Below are 24,394 nucleotides of genomic sequence, written 5' to 3' on the forward strand. Positions count from 1 at the left end.
TGAGGTGTCATTTGTTACTAAATATAAAATGAGTGGTCAAAGGAAAAACGCTGTGGTTTTTCGAGGAATAAAAGACCCGGGGGGACGTGCTGTTGTAGGAAAACAATCGACTCCATTGTGGTAACCATATGTCCACCTCTCAGTGTCAAACCACCGCTTCCCTCACTGGTGTTTCCCTGTAACAAGAAATTCATGCAGTTCAGTTTCACAATGACGGACATCTTACTGTTAGTGATTTGTATCCTGACTCATTCTTTTTTTTTTTTACCTCTGCTGCAAATCAGAGTGTGTGTGTGTGTGTGTGTGTGTGTGTGTGTGTTCAGATTTCCAGTGTAAAGGCTATACACACTGTATACTGTATGTAAAAATAAACTCATGATCACAGTGACCTTAAGTGACCTTTTGACCTAAAATGACCCCATCAGGGATTTACTGCATGATTGAGGTGCAAGATCTGAACATAAAGTAACATAAAGTTGGTCGTAAAGACATAAGACTTTTATCAATCTCTTTGCTTTTCGATCTGAGTGATGCTGGTGTCTGCTCTTGCAGGACTAGACATCTGGTCTGGCCTGTTGGAGGAGAAGGAGGAGGAGGAGGAGGAGGAGGAGGAGGATAGAGAGGAGAGGAAGAGGTGGACGTGGTGGTCAGGTTCCTTGGTGCCCAATGGCGTTGTAGAAGGCAGGGTTTAATGGAGGGAAGGCACAGGAGTCTCAGGAATATTTAAAGCGCGCCCAGAAACTCTGTCTTCCCATCGGTGCTATTTCTCAAGTTAGACTGATCACCTGTCTCTGTCTGTCTGTCTGTCTGTCTGTCCGTCTGGGTTTCGGCCGCCATGTTGGCTCAGGCGTTCCTGAAGACGTCACTGCTGCTGTGGCTGGTGCAGCACACCTTACAGGGAGGTAAGATACCGTGAGGGAGGAACTCGTCCTGCTCAGATAGAGATGTAATCAGTGTTAAAGCATGTGTGTGAGGTTTAATCAGACAGAAAGGCGAGAGAGAACAGCTCTCCTGTGTGCAGAGAAAGTTATTCGGAACTGCAAATCTCACAATATCATTTTAGTTTTTACTAAGTTATTTATTTTTTCAATGTATAATTTGGTGTATTTTTATTATAACTAAATAAGGAAATTGCAATAGAAACTAAAAAGTTATTACAAATAGCGTAAATAAATATTTTGCTTATTCTTTATTTTGAAAAATAAATTGAAAAAGTTATTGTTAGGTCAGTGAGAATGAATACTAACACAAGGATATGTTCATAAAAGTCATATTGTTATTATTATTATTTTAATTGTGCATTAAACACTTTATTGTTTCAGTTAATTACTGATTTAGCTTCCGGGTTGGAAAAAAATAGTGAAATGATATAAAGTCACAGAAATATTTAGTGTTCAGTGCGTTGACCAATCACGTGATGAAACCCTGATCATCATCATGTCAGTAACGCAAAATATAAAACCTTTATCTGATGATTTGGAGCGGATATGAAGGTTTTATATTATGTGTTACTGACATGATGATGATCAGGGTTTCATCACGTGATTGGTCAACGCACTGAACACTAAATATTTCTGTGGCTTGAATCTTATTTCACTTATTTCAACTTTAATTATTCTAATTTAACGAAACAAATCTGAAACCGTGTGGAGGCTTTAAGAAGTGCACTGCATGTGACTTTAATAAACTGAATCACTAAACACTAAATCGAAATCTACTGCTGAACTTGTATTATTCTCACAATGAGTAAATGTGGTTTATGAGATCGTCACCTGTCACGCTGTAAGCAGCTCTGAACTTAGCGCTGAGAGAGATGAAGGTCTGAAGAGAAAAAGTCAGCTACAGGGACACGAAGTTTCTGCGTTAAAGCGCTATACAAATACTTTAGAGTTTTAAAATGATTGGGGGAATTATAAACCTGAAACGGTTCTCTACCGTCCTCAAAACACCTCCACAATTGATTTCCTTTTTAGAAAAATGTTCTTTCATTAGAAAACTAGAACATTTCACCCAACCACACAAAGAAGCATTGAGAAACTGAGAAGGTCCAGAAATCAGACAGTCTGGAAACTTGTTGTGTTTGTTTGTATAATTATTCAAAGGTGCATTTTTACTTAAACTCAGAGAAATTTTTAAAACAGTTATGGCTCTCAATGGTTCTTTAATTGTGTCTAAAGTTCTGTGTAAAACCATAAAAGAACATGCAAGCACCTCTTAAAGTGTTAATATTAACCTGTTACAGGTGTTTCTCATTTTATTTGACATCAGATAGCAAGAAAAATGTACAAGGGTTACAAGTTTAAATAGTATTTATAAATGCTTAAATAAAACTAATGAGATAAAAGTTTAAGAATTTAAGATTTGACTGATAAAAACTAGACAATAGCCTCAGCAAATAATAAAAGCACTAAATTTTATTATAAAATATTGTGTATTTTACAAAGTTTATAAAGTTTTTGTGCATAAGGTTTTCGTGGTTTTGATTTAGAATTTAAAAATATATATAATATTAATATTATTGATAATAATAAACACTTGAGCTGTAATTAACACGGGTACATTTTTGTCCTGGGTTAAACCTGAGCACCGACTTCTGTTATGAAGAGAAACAGATTGATGTGGAATAAAACTCAGTTTTTGCTTGTAACTTTTTCACTTGTAAATGTATTTAAATACTTAAGCAAACTCTAACCTACGGGATTAAATAAACTAAAAAAAAAAAGATTAGCTTTTAGAAAAAAGCTAATCTAAATATTATAATCTAATTTCCCCATAAAAAACTAACCTATCATACAAAAGATAATCGAGCAAGTGAAGTTAAAACTAACCTAGCAAGTAGCTAATTATCGAAGCTAATCTGGCAAACGATTTAGATGCTTTAACACATAGAGAGCTAAAACTACACTAGCACAATAATTTTAGAAGCATTAACATAAACATTAACATAAAAAACTCAAGTAAAAATTAGTAGTAACTAAAAGCGTATTTATCTTCTGAAAGGTAATATTTTAGAAGGCAATTAACTTGCTAACTTGGCGATCTTAGCTACTGTGCCACTCTATAAATTTGTGCTTGAGTCCTAAATTAGTTGGTTAAGTGTTTTTGCGGGAGTCACAAGCAGTGTGATATCAATCACATGTACTGATTTAAATATTAGACCACGCCCACTTCACTCAAAACAGAATAGTTTGCTGTATTTTAGCTTTATTTTATTAACTGTTATTTTTTTTATGTTATTTATTTATTTATTTATGAAAATGTCACTAGTGATTAGTTTAACAATAACCATTATTAAAAGTTAATTTAATGTAATAATGAAGTTTCAGATCTTACAAAGTCTTCAAATAGCGGATGACAATTCCACGGCAGACTTTTGATCTCCTTCATAACTGGAAAACAAACCCCGCCCTCTGGAAGCAGATCACTCATAAACACGTCTCTGCGACACTTTCCAACAGACGCAACCCCGCCGTATAAACCACATTACGTCATTCATGTCCTGCTGTGATGTGGCTGCAGGCACAATGGGTCAAAATGTGACGAGTAGCCGCGAGAGCCGACTGTCACTACGCACACTGTCCATCTGTTTGTCTCAGAGTCTGTCTGCATCAATGGCAGCCTGTTTCCTGGCGTGTGCTGACTCGGCTCACAGCCCGGCCCCATTAAACCGACCGCCAAACTTACCGCCTTCACCTGAAAGACAAGAGAGACACATGACACTATATATTTAAAAAAATCTAAATAAACATCACATGCCCTTCTGCGCTGTTTTCGATTTTGGTGTTGCTTAGTAGCTCATGAGTGTTTATTGTGATCTAGACATCCGTCTACAAAGTCTATTCCTAGCAGTCACTTCAACACTTCTAGCTTTACATTTATTCCATCAATTAACTAATTGACTTACTGGACTGTTTTAACCAGGAGTCGTACGTGCACCTAGTGGGCTGGGGAGACTGGGCCCAGGACAAGGTAACACTATCTCACACATCCACAGTTATTATCTCATGAGTTATTATTCCAATAATGAGCTCAGTTCTTGTTCTTAGTTGACCTGTACTAATCTCAGTTCTTACTCCAGGATTTATCTGATTTATCTGATCTGCAGAGGGGTTATTCCAGTAATTGGGAATCCAGAAATTATCCTAGCAATTATCACGGTTATTATCTCAGGAGTTGTTTGAGTACCTACACCAGTACTGATCTTAGAAGTCCTCTCAGTTGCCCAATAATTATCTAAAAAAATTATCTCACCAGTTAACTCCATAATTATCTTAACATTTAGCTCAGGAATTATTCCAGTAATTGATCTTAGCAGTGATCCCAATATCTAATTATGATTGTAGTAATTATCTCAGAATTAATTTCTCTGCGTCCAGTAATTATCTCAGTAGTCCTGTAGATAATTAGGATCATTTCTAAGATAATTGTTAGAACCTTGGTTATTACATTAATGTCTTCTAAGATAGACGTCTCAGAGATATGTATAAAGATGAATACTAATCTAATCATAGGAGTAATTATAGAGGTGTGGTGTGTACTGTACTGTACTACTGGAGCACATTGAATATTATAGAGATTTTTTTAGAATTACAGCTTTGATAACTCGCAGGATATTTACTGAAACTTCTCATGTGTGTACATTATTCTAGTACTTATAAAACCACCAGTGGCTCAGTGAAAACATTACATTTACATTACAGTACTACTTATGCAGAGCAGAAGTTGATGGGTCTCGCTCTAGGGCCAAGCAGTGGCAACTTGGTGGGGGGTTGGGTTTAAACCTGGGACCTTTCAATCACTAGTCTAATGCTTTACTCACTGAGATACCTCTGCCCTGATTAGAGCCAATAGTTCAATATTGTTCTCTTTTGTCTTGGTGTACCTTTATTGTTTAATCAACCTCATGTCTTTATCCTCAGGTGCTGGTCTGGGTGCTCCTGGAACTGCTGGTAAGCCTGGAGTTGTGTGTGTGTGTGTGTGTGTGTGTGTGTATGTGTGTGTGTGTGTGTGTGTGTGTGTGTGTACAGTATGTATGTGTGTGGTGATCATTTGTATTGCTTATTTATTATTATTATTATTAGTTATTTTACTCTTTTTTTAAATTATTTTTTAAATTAGGATCTTTAGGAGCTGGTGGTCTCGGGGGTCGTGGCTATGGAGCAGGAAAGCCTGACAAACCAGCCGGAGGTAAGGGTCCGGAGTTAACTTGTGAAGCCTTTCTCGTTTATTCCTGTGTGTAATGCTGTTTGTTTGTTGTTTCACACAGCTGCCGGTTTTCGTGGAGGTAAGTTGACATTGTTAAACCTGTCATGATGGTAAAGGTAAAGGTCTGAATAAAATGTCTTTATTAGGAATGATGTGTTTGACAGGTGCAGGATACCAGCCCCGAGGCTCACTGCCAGGAAAACAAGGAACTGTTCCAGTAGGATACGGTAGAGAAAATAAACACATATTAGATTTTCTTGCATACTAGAATTTAGTGTAGAGTACTTCCATGTTCTGTACACAATCAGAATCAGAACACATTTCCTTGGTCCGGCTGTTTCTAGGTGCCGGCCTTGGCACGGGTGTGGGATATGGGAACGGCCTGGGAGCTCGAGGTGAGAGAAGATTTGTTGTTTTCTGGGTTTATTTATTTATTTATTTTTTACAGTTTCAGGCAATATTTATATCATTCACGAAAATATTCGCTATCTGATTTTCCTTTGTTTCTTTCTTTCCAGGATACACTAATGGCTACGGATATCAGCCAAGTGAGGGTCACTTATACACACACAGTGGGGGTAAAAAAGTATTTATTCAGCAACCAATTGTGTAAGTTCTCCCTCTTAAAAAGATGAAAGAAGCCTGTAATTTTCATCATAGGTATACCTCAACTATGAGCGACTAAATAAGAAACAAAATCCAGAAAATCACATTGTAGGATTTTTAAAAATAATTTATTTGCAAATTATGGCGGAAAATAAGTTTTTTGGTCACCTACAAACAAACAAAATTTCTGGCTCTCATAGACCTGTAACTTCTTCTTTAAGAGGCTCCTCTGTCCTCCACTCGTTACCTGTATTAATGGCATCTGTTATCAGTATAAAAGACACCTGTCCACAACCTCAAACAGTCACACTCCAAACTCCACTATGGCCAAGACCAAAGAGCCATCAAAGGACACCAGAAACAAAACTGTAGACCTGCACCAGGCTGGGAAGACTGAATCTGTAGTAGGTAAGCAGCTTGGTGTGAAGAAATCAACTGTGGGAGCAATTATTAGAAAATGGAAGACACACAAGACCACTGATAATCTCCCTCCATCTGGGGCTCCACGCAAGATCTCACCCCGTGGGGTCAAAAAGATCACAAGAACTGTGAGCAAAAATCCCAGAACCACACGGGGGGACCTAGTGAAGGACCTGCAGAGAGCTGGGACAAAAGTAACAAAGGCTACCATCAGTAACACACTGCACCACCAGACGTGTCCCCCTGCTTAAACCAGTACATGTCCTGGCCTGTCTGAAGTTTGCGAGAGAGCATTTGGATGATCCAGATGAGGATTGGGAGAATGTCATATGGTCAGATGAAACCAAAATAAAACTTCGTGTTCGGAGGAGAAGGAATGCTGAGTTGCATCCAAAGAACACATTTACATTTACATTTAGGCATTTGGCAGACGCTCTTATCCAGAGCGACTTACATTTTTTATCTCATTACACATCTGAGCAGTTGAGGGTTAAGGGCCGCGCTCAAGGGCCCAACAGTGGCAACTTGGTGGTTGTGGGGTTTTGAACCTGGGATCTTCCGAACCGTAGTCCAATGCCTTAACCACTGAGCTACCCCTGGCCCACCATACCTACTGTGCAGCATGGGGGTGGAAACATCACGCTTTTGGGCTGTTTTTCTGCAAAGGGACCAGGACGACTGATCCGTGTAAAGCAACAAGGTGGGAAAACCTTGTGAAGACTTACAGAAAACGTTTGACCTCCGTCACTGCCAACAAAGGGTATATATAGGGGATTTTTTTTACTTATTGTGTCTCTCATAGTTAAGGTATACCTATGATGAAAATTACAGGCCTCTCTCATCTTCTTAAGTGGGAGAACTTGCACAATTGGTGGCTGAATAAATACTTTTTTACCCCCCTGTATATATAAACATGTTACCTAAAAACCACATGGTTTTGGAGTTTTTCAGTTAATTTCATTTTAAAAACCCTCAATTGGTGACCTGATTTTTTTTCTTCTAGGATATGGTGCCGGTGGTTATCCTGCTGGTGGTTATCCTGCCGGTGGTTATCCTGCTGGTGGTTATCCTGCTGTTGGTTATTCTGCCGGTGGTTATCCTGCCGGTGGTTATCCTGCCGGTGGTTATCCTGCTGGTGGTTATCCTGCTGCTGCACGTGGTGAGTTTATAAGTCATTTACTCCATTATTATTGTGTGCAGACAACAAAGTGTGAGAAAACTCATGGGTCAGCTTCACATACGGTGGCGGCGATGGCGCTAAAAGAATCTTTGGAAGATTCTGAATCTTGTTACTTTAAGCCGACTTGAAGGAATCATTGTCCTTATGTGACCTTGTAGTCCAGATCATGCTATAAGATGTTCGGTTGGAAACGCATTTATTTTTGTAGAGCAGGTGGCTAACTGGGAGCTGACGCCACCTAGTGTCACGGAGCTGTATCATTGCACGTATTGCTAGCCTATGAAACATATTTCTCATTTTTAATATTTTTTCATCGTAAAGTTTGAACAACGTGAGTTGAAGACCATCTGTTGATTTCTTTATCTGCGGGTCAGTCGCTAGAGGATCTTCATCATGTAATCAGTTTCACGCTCTTGATTTGTGTCATTTATAAGTTTGTTCACACTTGAATAAATGTACGACTTTTGGCATCTCCGTCACTACCTGTGTCCTGCACAAATCTTATAAAAAAAAAGTCAAAAGTCATTATTAAAACTTTACACTTCATCTTTCTCCATATGTTCCGCACTGTATAATGATTGCAACCCCTCAGAATAGGAGCTTGTCAGTAACAGTACCTGTGTGCCACCTGTAGGTGGGGTAGGAGGCGGCGCTCCTACAGGAATCGGCGCAAAACCCTCCAAACCGGGTAAACAGAAAAAGCCTGTGCTCCTGAGTGTCTCAGGTCTTTATGTCTGTGATGTGTGTCTATGATCACAATCGGCTTCACTGCATGCAGCACCTTTAATCACAGATCACATCACCTCGGCTTAAAAAGAAGCCGGCACTCACTTTTGTCTCCAGGTGTATGTGTGTGTGTGTGTGTGTGTGTATGACGGGTTGAATAATGGCGTGTGTGTATGTGCGTGTGTGTCTTTTGGAATCACGATCACATTTGCATTTTTGCTGTTCACGCCCCAGCCTTTGATCCCCTTCTGAACCACAGACACCACTGTTTTCAACCTTCTCCATGAAACAGATGAATAATGATAATAAAAGCACTGGTGTGTCGTTCCTGTGTGTCAGTGCTATAAATGACTCCCACTGGCTCACAGATGATGTTCTCTGGAGAACGTTGGATCGGTGTGGCTTTGTCTTTAAACCCACAGAGTTTAATCCAAACAGCAGTTTTCCCACAGAAGTGCATGGCAGCATCCTGTGTGTGCGCGTGTGTGTGTTGTCTGAGTGTGTTTCCATGCTTGTGTTTTAAGCAGTGTGAACAAACTCCATCAGAAGCATGCCGATGAGTTTACTATCGTATTGTAAAAGGAATTTGAATGACATATTATTGATATTCAGGATACGGTGCAGGACAAGTGGCTGGACCGGGGTTTGCAGGCAATGGTAAATGTGCACTCGCCCGTCTTCTACACCATTCATGCACCATGGACACATTTTTAATGCGTACTTAGCATCAACTTTTTTATGGCACTTGCATGCTTTAAAAAATGTGGTGAGGAAAAAAAGTACTTTTATACTTAAAGCTTATATTGCGTATAAAATGTAGCTTAAAAAAAGCAACTGAAAGTAAAAAATAAAGTAGAAGCCTTTTTAACTCTTATACTGTATATATATATATATTAGTCATATAAATGAAATAAATATGTAAAAGAATAATTAAAAGTATAGAATCTAAACTACTTCATGGCTTTCTAGGTTTAATATGTTGTTTTGGAGAAAGCAGTTTCAGAGGAATCTTTTTTGCTTGTTAAGCCACACAGTGAACTAACAAGCATTTAAACGTCTGACTTTGGCCTTGTTCACACGCGCGTTAAAATCGAGCGTTTTTCTTGCGTTTGTAGCATCCGGTGAGCGCGGATCAAGGCATTTAAACAGCATTAAAAAAAAGTTGCATGAAGCTTTTTCTTGGTGTTCAAAACCCAACGAACACAAGGAAACTGCTTCTAGTTTGTTTTCTTTGCGTTCATTTTACGCTTCGGAGGACCGGATATATCCCATGATCCTACATGCTATACATAGGGAAAGCGGAAAAAGGCAAAAAAAAAAAAAGGTTAAACAAATTACGCGGAAATATTCGCATTTCTTCATAAACCACAAAAAAACTTCCTTTAATCCGACGTTGTGCAGTCAGAGAGTGAACCCGGTAGCGGCGGGTTTTCATATCCAGTGCCCGACACACTGCCCCCACAGGTTAACACACAAACTACAATTTGGGCTGCAGGCTGATGTTAGACAGAGACAAACGAACGCCAGTGTAGAAGTCAATCGATCGTCACTACAAAACACAACATAAACATCTAGGACGTTCAGAGCACGTTCGTTCATCCAAAAACTCAACGTCCGTGTGAACAAGGCCTTAAGGCCTGACCCAGTGAGAAACAGGTGCAGATGATGACAGATGATGACAGATGATCAGGTTGGTGATTAGTAACTGCTGATACTGAATGCTGAGTGAACAGACGAGAGGAGAAATGAGGTCACCGCTGAGGCTGTTACAGAAACAACCAGTTTATAAATTGAAAAAAATCTTTAGGCACTTCACAGCCTGAAGTAGCGCAGTAGAACCTTTATTCTCATTTCTTCAGTTTAATCAAGATCAGTTGAGAATATTGGATATAAAGAAATGAAAGGGGCTCAAGACTTTCGCACACTACTGTATATGAATATGTGTCAGGATTTCATTGTTAAACTCAATGTGGTATTTTTTAGGTCCTTTATATTTATTTTAGATTTAGGAATCTGTTCTCTTGGGTTTACTTTTTTCCGTCCATGAGGCCTCTCAGGCTCTGTAGGTTGTGGTTGTAGTTGCAGGTCATCATGAGCGTGAGGCGGTGCAATAGTCGAAGTGAGAAAAACAACAGAAGTTCTAACTGTTCTCAATTCATTTGGCTGAAATGGTCTTGTGGTGTTTAGGATTGGGGGCAGGATTGAGCAGGCCGAGCCCACAGGCCGCAAAGCCTCCTAAAGCTGGTAAAGTTACTCCTCACTCCTCCATCACATAACTATAATCATAAAATATCTTTATATTTCCTTTAATTCACCACGACGTCAACAGACTCCTTACTCCTACTACAAACTCTCCAAACTGTGGACGCTTTCTCTTTGCACGTTATTCTTTCCTCTTCATGTTGTCTTTGGTGAGGAACAAAGTTTTGATGAACCTCAAAGTTCTGACACTTTGTGGTGACATCTAAAACATTGGTTCTGATTTTTGCCAACTCCAAGTTTTGAGTTCCAGGGATCATTACAATCTCAAGATGATCTCTCGTTCTGCTTTTTGTTCCACCCTGCTTGGGTTCCATTTTCTCTCAATCTTTACAAGTCAAGGAAGATCAGAGTGGGCCATCCCTGAAAGGAAGAACCACTTATTTTGAATGTCTTGGTGTTGCATATTATATTATTCATTATATTTCATTACAGTTAAACCCTGAAAATGAGCGCAGCTAGAGATCTTCACCTCATCACTTTCGTAAAGGCAGTGGATTCCAACTGTGCTACACAGGAAAAGCGACACAGGAACATTAACTAGAGTTCAGGATTGAACTGTTAGAGGTTCCATGCAGGAGGTTTTCTTCACCAGAGAGGATGTTTGAGTAGAAAAAAATGGGAACAATGATTCAAAGAACACACGACGATCTAAAGCAAGATTGTGTTTAAGATTCATCGATCTTAAGTGGAAGATCTAGTGATGTTGAAAGTAAGTCTCAAAAGCTCAGAAGCCAACCTATTAAAAACATATGTTTTGCATATGAACATCTCCAGCGATCCAGCCTAGAACCTGGAAGCATTAAGGCTTCACCTCTTCAGGAAGATTTTAAAAAGACTTTAAGACAATGAAGAAACCTTACTGTTCCAAGAAACCCTTGAGGAGCTTTTAGTTCAGCTTTTTAAAGCATAATGGATGGAACAACTATATGTTGATGCAAAATGTAATTGGTAGAATTGTCTTGAATATCATCTTAAAGGTTTTTAACATAACTCCGCCCTCTTGAGTGGACCTCCCAGTCCCTCTGTGCTATGGTTTTGTGGTTTCATGGATTCCATCAGCGGTCAGAGGAACTGAAATCTGCACCCAGGGTATCTTCTGCTTGTGGGATTGTGGGATTGTGGGATCTGTAACTCGTTTACCTTTCATGGTTTTATATTGATGATCTACATTTCTGCTCTCTTCTCCCAGGTAAAACTTGTAAGCGTTGTGTTTTCTGCATTATTTCTGCTCATCTTCTATGTTTTGCTGCATCTTCTTCATCTTCATTCTTCTCCTACAGGAACTATTATTACAGTATAGTCAAATATTTCTGCTTAATCTTTGTGAAAAATGTGTCTCCCAGTACAAACTATTTCTTGTTGGTGGATGTGTGTGTGTGTGTGTGTGTGTGTGTAGGTAATGGTTATGGAGGAGGAGCGCCCTATGCACAGGGGCAGAAAGGCAATGGTAATCGATATCTGTTTTTTTATTTATACAAATAACTCTGAGTTTCATTGTTAAGATATTACGGTCTGTATAATATTTGCACCTTTTATAATCAAAACATCAAAATATATGCATTATGCTTTATTTAATCGCAGCTCTAGAGGGTCAATAGAAATCACCAGGTCATCTCAAATTATTAATACTTTTGTCGAAACAGATGTTTAATCTGTCTGTTTAGATTCAGACATGTGCAGCTCATGGTTTAAGCGTTTAGAGCGAGGGGATTTGGAGTAGGCAGCTTGCTTTTAACCCAACAAAATCCTACGAGGGACGTTCAAGTCAAATCTGGACTTTGTTTTTTTTGAAGACGTTATAGTGAATAAAAGCGATTGACATTTACAGAGGACTTTAAGCACAATACAGTGGTGAGATTCTTAGGAGTAAAACATTTGAATCGTGTGAACGTTTTAAAGAAGACCGCACATCTGTGAATGACGATCCGAGGTGGCTCGGAGCTCACTGCAGTCGTTCCCATGAAGATTCACCGAGCGGAATGCCTGATCACTGAAAATCCACATTGCAAACTTGCGGAGAAGACGCATCTGAGCCATTTCCACATGTTTGGAACATTAAAGGAGTTCCTGGGAGGCCGGCGTTTTAGAAGTGAATGAGACAGACAGTCCGATCATGACTCTAAGTACTAAGAAACCTTTCTACCTTGATGGTGTCCAAGCACTAGTGACACGCTGGCATAAGTGCATTAGTGTAGCAGAGAAATAAAAACATTCTGCATAATCAAAAGTCCCGCTTTGACTCGAAAACGCCATGTATTTTTTTCACAAGCTCGTCAGTGGTAGAAGAGTCAAAGTTGTAATATGGATGGCCTCCGAGTGGTGCAGTGGTAAAGCGCTCGCCCTATCATCCGGAGAGCGCTGGTTCGAACCCCGGGTGATGCTGTTTTCCTCTCACAGCCGGAGGCACAGAGAGAGCTGATTGGCCGAGCTCTCTCAGGGGGGAGGGATAGAAGGTACTTGCACTCCCACATTAATCACGGCTCTACAGCCAATCAGGGGCGTCTGTGAGCTCGCGCGCGCGGAAGGAGCGGCTAGAGCTTTCCTCCGAGTGTGTTACTCCACCCCTAACGGTGCGTGAGCGAGCAGTTCGAAAAGATGCGGTCGGCTGACGTCACGCGGTTAGGAGGAAACAAGTGATAGGCTTCGCCCTCCCGGCTGAGTGGTAGTAGTAGCCTTAATGTGGAGCCCCCTAGTGACGGGGAGGAATTGGCCACGACTAGATTAGGGAGAACATTGGAACACCTCCCCCCCCCCAAAAAAAAAAAAGTTGTAATATGGATTTTTGTGTTAATTATCGCAGTGATTGGCGGCAGTGATTTCTTCGCTGTTGTTGCTCGCTGTCTCACCTGAGGCTCGTTAATACACTGTGACGTCCGGGTTTGTGTGCGGTTCTTGTTCTGGTGCTTAAACGAGCCGCTGTGACGCTGCTGGAATGGTTTCAGTCTGTGGTGGAACATGAAGAACACTGGACACGTGTAGACCCAGTGACTTATTTTGTATCCGTCAGAACGACAGACGGACGCCTGTGTGTAAAATCCAGTGTGTGATGTGATGTGGACGTGATGAAATGATGCCATGGTGTGGACGTGACTTCACGCCGCTGTGTTGTGACGTGTGATGACGGTGATGTAATGGGTAACTGTTGTTGTGGTCTTCAGGAGTCGGTCCAACCCCAGGAGTACCGAACGGACAAGGTGCTCTGAGTAACGGTAATGCTGTGCTCTGTGTGTGTGTGTGTGTGTGTGTGTGTGAGAGAGAGAGATGATGTGATAATGTGTACTGTAGGTCAATGTGTATTTTAGCTCTCGTCCTGTGTGATTGGAGTGTAGCGATGTAGCGATTAAGTGGTTTTCCTGCTCACATGATGGAGTCGAGGAGGGGAATCACTAAAGCCTTCACAATTCCATTCACACAAGAAAGAAAGAAAAAATCTGAATGTGAACCAAAGCAGAATGAAAGATAGAAATACGTGTGAGCTGAAAGGAAAGAGAGAAAAATAAAAGAATTGAAATAAAAAGTGACGAACAGAAGAGAAACGGTAGAATGAGAAAACAATAGTGGGAAATGAAATGCAGCAAAATAGAAAGAAATAGTGGAGGAAAGAAAAAGAAAATTATTATATATATATTATATATGTATTCTATATTAAATTATAGTAAAGTAGATTTCTAAAGTAAATAAGTAGATTTCCTAATTAAAATAATAAATAATTAATTTCATTATTTATGATAATTATTCACAATTAGCATGTTTACCTGTAGGTTACCGTCCTTCCATTTCCAACAGGTATAAAAATCACAGCCTAAACTTCTCCCATGTTGTTTCTTTAATATACAAAAACGCAAGATGTATAAACAGCTATTTCTAACAGGGAATAATAAATAAGAAAGAAGAAAAAAGGAAAATGTTTTTGCATGTGTGAACAGAAATACAGCTATAATAATAATAATAATAATAATAATAATGTTGATGATGATAATAATGATAATGATCACGATGCAATGGAGGAAATAACTCTAGATCATGAGTAATGTGTATAAACAATGCGCTAGTTAAGGAATCTGGAGGGACAGTCGATGAATGTGTTCTAAACCCCATGTGGTGGTGTGTGTTAGGGGGCGGTCCTGGAGCAGTACGCAACGGGAAGGGAGGTAAAGGAAAGGGTAAACCTGCACACTCTTACATTATTATTAGATTTTGACTCCCTATATTATTGTTACTGTTAGTTGTGTTGTTGTGTCCGAGCGATCGCAGTGCACTTCATCATTAACTAATAATCTGGTGTGTAGGTTTCGGCCAACGGCCCATTACTAACGGAGGGGCTAACGGAGGTCCACGTAACGGTAATGCAGCTTTTCCATTCTGTTAAATAATTCCCATCAGGGGTTAAGAGCTCGAGCAGGCAGAGAGAGAGAGAGAGAGAGAGAGAGAGAGAGATAAAGACTGATCACAGGGGCTTCTCTTTCTCCTTACACTTCTAAAGATGGTGGTAAAGCAGGATTAAGGCTCTAAATTACTAATCAGAAGGTCAGGGGTTCAAGTCCCATCACCACCAAACTGTCTGGGGGTCGCTGTATCCTGGCTGACCCTGTAGATCTTAATTAACTGATTAATTAAACTGAGACTGCTTTACAACTGTTGTGACTTTAAAGTCTGATAAAAGTATACAGATTATATCAGACAGATGTAGAAATTCAGTAAGTGTACGAGTTGTAGAAATACAGATGTGATCGTGTCCTCAGCGGCCGGCCTCTCTCCGGTGTTCTGCTTTGTAGGTTACAGAGCGGGACCAGCTGGACAAAAAGACAAAGATGTTAAAGGTAAAAATGTTCTCACTCAGGACGCTCACACCATCCAGCTTCATCGTCATAGTTTTTTATTTTCCATTTGTGAGAAGAACAAAAACCATAAACTTGTGGCCAACAGACCGCAAACCGGAGGATCACGCGATTCAGATAAGAGAAATGTCAAGACCTTTTGCACCTTTGTCTTAAAGAATTCCCCATGTGGGCGGAGTCAATGCAAATAGCAAGCAGGGCCAGTGCAGACTGAGTGTGACTCCTGGAACCGAAATCTAATGTTTTTAGTAGCAGAAGGACACTCTCACACTCTCACACTCTCACACTCTCACACTCTCACATTCTCAGACTCTCACACTCTCACACTCTCACACTCTCACACTCTCACATTCTCACACTCTCACACTCTCACACTCTCACATTCTCACACTCTCACACTCTCACATTCTCACACTCTCACACTCTCACACTCTTACACTCTCACACTCTCACACTCTTACACTCTCACATTCTCACATTCTGTGTGAAATGTTTAACAATCAGATTTTCTTTGTAAGTCCCCTGCAGCACAAAGTTTTTGGGTTTTATTTCACACAATACACACATGGGCACGAAACCGTGAGAGTAGTGAGCGTCAGGGTTGGGTGTGTGTATGTGTGTGTGCTCGCGTGTGTTTATGTGTGTAGGGTTTTGAACTGATTGTTCTCTGTATGGTGTAGGAGGAGCTGCATTTCGTGGAAACGGTGCAAGAGTGACTAAAGCTGGAGGTAAAACCTCCGCTGTAAAGTGTGACGAGCTGAGCTGGGGCAAACGCATGGCAACCACGGGTGGAGTTTTTAACGTCCTACATCACACACACACACAGCTATCAGGAAACGCTAACCTGATCTGTGTTAGTGATGAAGGATTTGCAGCTGTAAAAACTCACCTATACCTCCACACACACACACACACACTCACTCACACTTACACACACACACACACACACACACACACACACACACATATACACACATGCATCATCATCTTCTTCTTCTTCTGTAGGTGCTCCTACAGGTAACCAACACCCAAACTTACCCTTATCCTTACATCTGCACACAAAGACCAGCACCTACACTTGCAAAAACACCCTCACTCACACTCACACACAAAACAACCACACTAGCACCTGACCGTACACCTGCTTCACTGGATCCACTGCTTCTGCACAAACCTGAACCAATAAACCCTTTTTCATGCGTGTGTTTATGCAGCATGTCATACACTTATGTCTTTAGTTTATTCGCTCCCCAGGCTCTCGAGCTCACTGTTGTATAGCATGTTTTTTTATTCTTTTATTATGTAAAGTGTGGATGATTTTGCCCCACAGTATGGTGAGGAACTGTTTAAGAACATGACTTCTTCAGACCATGGTCTGTGGTAACATCATCCACACCACACCATGCTGTTTTGCTCCACAGGCTCCTGACTGATCACGGCACCAAACAAGGCACGACTTTCTTACTTCACTTCATACCACTGGTGTGTTTTTACATTTTGTGTGATTGTGTGTGACAGGGTACGGCCCCGGCGCAGGTGTGTATCCTGGAGCAGGTCTGACTAACGGCTACGGAGGAGGTACGTACCTGGTTGACAAATAATCAACAGATTTTTGTTATAGGTTCATGTTTCTGTAACATTTACGAAGGGATGGAGATCAGGGGAATCTGGAGGCCGAGTCCACACTTTGAACACTTTGTCATGTTCTTCAAACCGTTGCTTGAACAACGTGTCAGTGTGTCAGAGCATGTTATCCTGCGGAAAGAGGACTCTGCTATCCATCAGGGAACACCGTGTCCATGAAGGGGTGTAACTCGGTCTGTAAGAGTGTTTAGGTGGGTGGTACGTGTCAGAGTAACATCCACATGAACGACATGCCCCGAGGTTTCCCAGCAGAACATCGCCCTGAGCCGCCTTCAACTTCTTCTCACAGTACATCCTGGTGCCGTCTCTTCTTCAGGAACGTGACACACACACACACACACAGGGTGGTCTACATGATGTAAAAGAAACCGTGATCCATCAGACCAGGCCAGCTTCTACCACTGCTCTGTGATGCCCATTGTAGGAGCTTTTGGTGGAGGATACGGGTCAGCACTCCAGCTCCATGAACAACAAACTGTGACCTGCTTTACGTTCTGATTCCTGTCTATCACAACCAGCGTTCACTTTTTTAGCAGTTCATTCTACAGTAGCTATTCGATTGGATCTCTTCCCACAGTGAGACTTGGCCACCCATGACCCTGTCACCGGTTCACCGGTTCTCCTTCCTTGGAGCACTTTTAGTAAGTCCTGAAAGCTGCCTCCCGGGAACATCCCACAAGGGCTGCACTTTTAGAGACACTCTGACCCAGTCGTCTAGATGTCATGATCTCGCCCTTGTCAAAGTCACTCAGATCCTTACACTTCAGCGTGTTTCTTGCTTCCAATGCATCAACTTTAATAACTTTGATTATTCACTTGTTAAAAGACTTTGGTAGGTGCTAACATATGAAAATTATTTTAAGTCTGTTTCACATCTGGCATCATTACACCACTCGTGAGTTTGTTTTTTAGCTTTATATACAACTTTTAATTTAGTTTACCTTACTCCGTAAGGTAAACGTATAAACTCCATCCAGTTATGTTTGTGCATGAACTAATGCTTGGTCTCTCTTTGTATGTATTTATATATATTTATTTTAATGTAAATAATGAAAAACCTAATCTTATAAACTGTTGTAGAAATTCACCATTATGCTTTAGGATTTTAAGTTTTTTTTAACATCCTATGTTTAAGCATCATATCCCTTCCCTGATCTTCTCTTCAAATTTAGTAACAAACCTGTTGTGGTTTCTCGTGTTGAGGTTTAGGTTTGGGTCCTGGTGCATATCCCCAAGCTGGTCGACTGGGCAAACAGACTGGTATGGCTCCATTTCCTTTTCTTATTCCATTTCAATAAAAAAAAAAAAAAAGCTTTACAACTACATACAACTACAGAAATTTAAGGACCGTAGGATAAGTTTGTTGTTCCAAAACTTAAATCATATCAAAACTCTCTCTCTCTCTTTATTGCTCAGCTTTTTACACTCAAAGCAACACTCTGCGTTACACCCCGGCCTGCTCCTGCTCATAATTTTACATTCTAAAATAAACAGTAAAGCTGCCTCAGGTTTAGTGTCTGTTTCACAACATAAGAAAACCTTTTTTTTTGTTTCTATAATCTGTGTGTAAAAACACTGTAGACGTTGTAGAACAGATACTGAGTTTTAATCCATTATATCACATAAGTCTTTCCTTAAACTGTACTCAATTCATCACAGTTATAAAGCATTATAAGTAAATATTTGCTAGTGTTAAAAAAGTTCTTACGGGTCTTATATAAGTCAGGAAATCCACAGTAATATATATTTTTATATGAACTCTGTACACATAAAAAGCTTTAGAGTTTACTGAAATGTTATAATGCACTAAAGCCATAGATATAATGACCTACGGATGCATTTATAGGAACAGTTCTAATACATTCATAAGGTATTATTCACATTGTTATAGTGATTACACTTTATAGCACTGATCATAATGCATTTATACTTGCATTATAAGCACTGTTAATAATGAGTTATAGCAATAATACTATTGCTTGGGATTATAAGAATGTGTATAAAACTTTAAAACTTATAAACTTTATAACGTGACATGGTTATGGTAATAGTTCATCATAAACAGAAGAAATGTGTTATTAGCTCCAGGGAGAACTGACAAGAGCTTTGCAACAGCTTAATTCCAGCCCTTGTGCCATTCTGTGCTGAAAAATGTGTAAACGTGCACATAAAACTAAAAACGTGCAAAAGTCTTCCTTATTATTATTATCTTAACATTTAAAAAGAATTATAATCATAACAGGTTCATTGTCAGGACTAAACTTTGTCTCTGTACATGTGCATACAAGTTTTGTGGAAGTCGTGATAATGTAGAAAGTGTTGGTGTCACTCTGCTGTGGCCGTAACCGTGTGTGTGTGTGTGTGTGTGTGTGTGTGTGTTCGCTAGCACTTTGAGTAGCACTTTTTTTCATGCCATTGGTCAGAGTTTGCTGATAATGCAGCAGGAAGTAGTGAAGCGCAGAGGGTCGTGTGGCTTACTTTACAAACCGCTTAATGGAAACAGTGACTAATTTCTGCTTAAAAACCAACTTAGAAAAAAACTAACTGTGGTCTGAGGGAGTAACTGAAACAAAGATGTGTGGTTTATTCCAGCTGTTTTACACGAAAAAAGTGTTGAGTCAGCTTATTGGGTCTTATAATCAGTTTATAGACATATAAATATATACATTTGCCGTATAATGTGTTTGTATTATATGCGCACAGACGTTATAACTACATGCTTATGAGAATGTACATTTATACTGTAGGTTCATTGCCATAAAGCACTATAACATGCCTCTCTTAGATATCTGCTCTAGTTTAGTGTGTTCTACTCATGCAGAAATAATGATTATAACAGTATAATAGAGCATTATAACAGGATCATAAGCAGGTTATGGAGTTCATGTGCGCTTGTCTTATATAGTTTACATATTGTACCAAAGATGCTTCTCATGCCTGTAAAGCCTGTATGAATTTTCCTAACTGATTGAACATATAATTGACCATGATATCTGATCACTAAGCTATGATAAGTTATAATGCATCACAACACACAAAGACAGTTTATGAGATGGAAAAGAGCATTACAACAGGTCATTGAACGCTTCAACGCCCACTGTGCTCTTCTTTATACTTAAAAACTATTTTGCGCCTTTACACTGAACATTATAAAGTGTTGTATGGGTTATATGAATATGATTATATGAAGTTATAGTAGATTTAGAATTGTGCTCTCTGTGGTCTCGTTTGGAGCATGGTTCCTCTTAAAGTTTTCTCCTCATGATGTTTCAGGGAGTTTTTCCTTTGCGCTCCGCCTCTGGCTGTGTGTCTGTTGTTATAAACGCTTTGCAGAGAAAATCGAAAATTTACAAGAAATCGAAAGAGCGGTTTACATTCAGAGCATACATGCATGATGAACAGTACCGTGACTAAGCAATGCCCCCCCCCCCTCCTCCTCCTCTCCCCAGGCTACGGCACTGCATATGGCACTGGGTATGGCGATGGCTATGGAGCTGGTGAGTCTGACTCTTCGCTTTATAACGCTCTCTCCTGCCATGGTACTAACACTCGGACGTTATTATAGTCGAGTTAATAATATAATAATAATAATAATAATAATAATAATGTCACAAAGTTCGGCTAGGCCGCAGATGTACCTGATGGACTTGAACCCGGTAAGATCTAATCTAGCGTTTTTTTTAATTGTAAGTCTTAATGAGATTCCACCTGTAACTAACATAGGCATATGTAAACGCTCAGCAAGTCATCTGTCTTCAAGGCCGATTTGGTCAACATCGGAGTGTTTCATTAATATGATGCTGTACGCCACGAGGTCATGACAGTCGCCTCGGAAGCTTGGCCCAGTCCTGCTCTATGTCGTATAATGGAGATGACACAGCAGTGACATAATGATGTGTTCAGGGAAAACTATACCACCTAAATGTGAAATTTTACAAGCACAGATTTTATGCAGCTAATATTGTTTACAGCATCTCTAACGGTAGCCCTAACCTGTCAGGACGTGCTAATGTAGGTGTTATAAAGCCTTATGAACATTTACAGTGGAAGTAAAGTTTTTAGGATCATCTCTGGAGCTCTGTACGTTTAACCTAATGGAAATTGTAGAAAAAAATATAACATTTAAGAAGAACAGGAGTGTTTTCATTGTATACATTGTGTGTGTGTGTGTGTGTGTGTGTGTGTGTGTGTGTACGATGTGCAGGTGTGGGAGCTGGAGGCTATGGAGGTTATGGAGCTGCAGGACTGGGGCTGACCAACGGTCTGGGTGCTGGACAGGGAGCTGGACCAAGAGGTTTCTTTAGAGCTGCACCAGGAGCTGGACTGGGAGCTGGACTGGGAGCTGGACCAGGAGCTGGACTGGGAGCTGGACTGGGAGCTGGACTGGGAGCTGGACCAGGAGCTGGATATTCTGCTGAGGCCAAGAGTGCGAAATATGGTAAGAAGTTTAAAGACTCCAATTAAGAATTTATCACGATATTGATATCATACCATCATATCACTGAATTAATAATAATAGTCTGAACAGACCTTTAACAGACCCCAACCTGTCACTCATAAATAATGAGCAAAGAGTAAAACTTTACTAAAAGCCCACGTTTTACCTGCTGGATCACCCTGCCTCCTCATAGTCCTGTCCTCTCTGGTTATTTCCCTTTTTTGCCTGTAGGTGGCGGTGGTCCCGGTGCTGTGATCGGCACTGCTGCAGGTCAGCCCGTGGTTTCTGCCGGTCTGGGTGCAGGTCTCGGTGCCGGTCTGGGTGCAGGTCTCGGTGCCGGTCTGGGTGCAGGTCTCGGTGCCGGTCTGGGTGCAGGTCTGGGTGCTGGCAAAGCAGGAGGTTATGGTGGAGCTCCTTATGTGGGGCAGCCAGGTGGCCTCGGGGGCGACACTAGCCTCGGTAAACACACACATTTATGGATGAGGTGTGTGTGTGTGTGTGTGTGTGTGTGTGTGTGTGTGTGTGTCAGCATGATTGATATGCCTGTGTAATATAAACCACAATGCAAAACATATGGAGAGTGAATGTGAAAAATTCATAATGAGATAAAAGGAAGAAAGGGCTAAAATAAACACACACACACACACACACACACACACACACACACACACACACTATAAACAGCCGTCTCAGGAGTGATTGGAGCTGAAGCAGGATAACAAAACACACGGTTCTGAGATCATTTCTTTCAAACATCTCTCTCTCTCTCTCTCTCTTCCACTCTCTCGCTCTCTCTCTCTCTCTCTCTCTCTTCCACTCTCTCGCTCTCTCTCTCTCTCTTCCACTCTCTCGCTCTCTCTCTCTCTCTCTCTCTCTCTCTCTCTTCCACTCTCTCGCTCTCTCTCTGTAGGTACTGGTGGCATCCTGGAGCCTGTGACTGGTAAATTTTTAAAAGTCCAGACAGTTTTAGTCTCGAACCTCGAGACAACAAGTTCAGTGACTGATTAGATAAAGTCTGACGTTAATCCATTAATTAATTACATCATTTCCTGCGCAGTGGATTTGCAAAAACTAGAACAGGTGACTCAAATGAATTCTATGGGAGGGGCTTATTCACAAATATTTTAATAAACACATCCCACATCCCACATCCTCTCGCATTCCCACTTTATGTCGACGCCCCTGCTCCTCCTGACTCGTCCTGTCTGTGTGTCATGTGAGGTTTAGGAGAAGTGTACTAGAAGGAGACATACGAGGGTTATAGTATTATCATTCAGTATTAACTGTGTGTGTGTGTGTGTGTGTGTGTACAGATGGAGGATATGGAGGAAATGGAGCGCAGGCCATTCCAGCTGGACTAGATGGTGAGTCAGAGAGAACAGAGGACGAGAAATACTCTAACAGCTAATTACATATAATGCTCAGGAGTGTGTGTGTGTGTGTGTGTGTGTGTGTGTGTGTGTGTTGTTAGGTGATGGTGGTTATCCATATGAAGCACAGCAGCTCAGACTAGGAGGTGACGGTGGAAAGCCAGCATCTGGTGAGTCCACCCCCCCCCCCCCCCCCCCCACACACACACACTTAGTAAAACTGTAATGATACTCAGGCTCAAACACAAAGGTCGTGGGTTCGAGCCCCAGCACTGCCAAGCTGCCAGTGTTGAGTCCCTGAGTCAAGACCCTTAACCCCTGGGGTCACCTAAATACAAGTGACAAATGGTTGATGATTATTATCATCATCATCATTATTATTATTATTATTATTAATAATATTTGTGAAGCTGATTGACAGCCTGAGAATCAACAAATCATATCCCTAATTTATTTAAATAAATTATAAATAAATAATATTGATGTTACTAGAGTAAATTAAAATATATTCCAGACCTAAGTGCTAAAGAATTTAGTTTGTTGTTTTTTTAATTACTGACTTTTGTGGAATTTATTATAAAAATTGTAAATAAGTAATAAAGTGAACAAAAAAAATTCTCATAACATTATTATTTGTATTATTATTAATATTATTATTGTTATTATTATTATTATTAGTAGTAGTAGTAGTAGTAATGATAGTAAAAATAGTATTTTTTTATTATTTATTAATATATATATTTTTTAAATGCAGGTTACGGATCACCTCTTGGAGCTGGAGGTCAAGGTCCATATGGAGGTAAGGGTCACACTTCCTTTAATAGCACGAACATCTCTTGCATTCTCACGATCGATGCTTAAACCTTTTTATTTTTTCTTGATTGTGTGTGTGTGTGTGTGTGTGTGTGTGTGTAGGTGCAGGTGCAGGGAAGGATGGCAGCAAGGCTGGAGGAGCAGGTTACTACGGTACCGGCATCAAAGGTGAGAAAATGTTAAATTGGATTTACTTGTTTCCTTGCTTTTTAAATAAATAAATAAATAAATAAACAAGCGTTTTGTGTCTTCCGCTCTGTGTTGTTCGGTCTGCTTCATTTTTGCGTGTCTCATGTGTGATATTTTTCTCTCACACCTGCTGCAGGCTGATTTCCGGGCCCCTGAGGTGTGACCCAGTGTGACGACGTTGTGGTGGTGGTGCTGTCCTCATCCTCCCCCCTCCCCCCTCTCTCGCCCCTCTCGCCCGTCCTCGTCATCTTTCGTGACCTTTTCTCTTGTTCTTGTTGACCTGGTGCTTATGGTTGTTGTCTCCTGCTGTCTCTGTGTGTCCATGCAGTCCTTCTGTTGTGTTTTGTTCTGTTGTTTTGGGTCCGAATGTTTTGTGTCATGTCCATTCCTTGTCTCTGTATCTAACTAAAACCTCTTGAGCACTTCTTTTGGTTGTTATTGTCAATTCTTATTAACACTAAAAGTGTCTCCTCACTCACTCCTCTCACGAGTCGTTGTGTTGTCTTACAAGAATAGTTCAATCATTTGCCAAATCATTTTAATCAAGGGCTTCAATGTCACTACACTGATTCTGCTTGTCAGTCTGATCAGCTTTTTATCGGCGGATCATGCCATTATAACCAGACAAAAGAGAGAAGAAGGGTTGTGTGTGTGTTTAATCTCTTAGACCTCATCTGTTTACAGGAAGCCACATGACTTCCTG

General features: G+C 40.5%; 1 protein-coding gene and 1 long non-coding RNA gene across 2 annotated transcripts; both read left to right on the top strand.

Annotated features, from left to right (window-relative positions):
• Positions 1-737: 737 nt before the first annotated feature.
• Positions 738-23,004, top strand: LOC128544913 (uncharacterized). The gene is made up of 20 exons (XM_053515227.1): positions 738-902; positions 3,922-3,969; positions 4,920-4,949; positions 5,119-5,187; positions 5,267-5,284; positions 5,370-5,432; positions 5,550-5,600; positions 5,724-5,753; positions 7,235-7,390; positions 8,046-8,099; positions 16,756-16,815; positions 18,091-18,141; positions 20,331-20,378; positions 21,086-21,319; positions 21,551-21,622; positions 21,671-21,778; positions 22,230-22,259; positions 22,633-22,683; positions 22,791-22,859; positions 22,940-23,004. The coding sequence occupies exons 1-20, from the start codon at positions 836-838 to the stop codon at positions 23,002-23,004; spliced, it is 1,374 nt and encodes a 457-aa protein (XP_053371202.1). The 5' UTR covers positions 738-835.
• Positions 23,005-23,442: 438 nt separating this feature from the next.
• On the top strand, positions 23,443-24,169 carry LOC128544630 (uncharacterized). The gene is made up of 3 exons (XR_008365806.1): positions 23,443-23,488; positions 23,605-23,670; positions 23,828-24,169. It is a non-coding gene; the product is annotated as an uncharacterized LOC128544630 (long non-coding RNA).
• Positions 24,170-24,394: the final 225 nt, after the last annotated feature.

Source organism: Clarias gariepinus, chromosome 16, assembly GCF_024256425.1.
Source record: "Clarias gariepinus isolate MV-2021 ecotype Netherlands chromosome 16, CGAR_prim_01v2, whole genome shotgun sequence".
NCBI classification, from domain to species: domain Eukaryota; kingdom Metazoa; phylum Chordata; class Actinopteri; order Siluriformes; family Clariidae; genus Clarias; species Clarias gariepinus.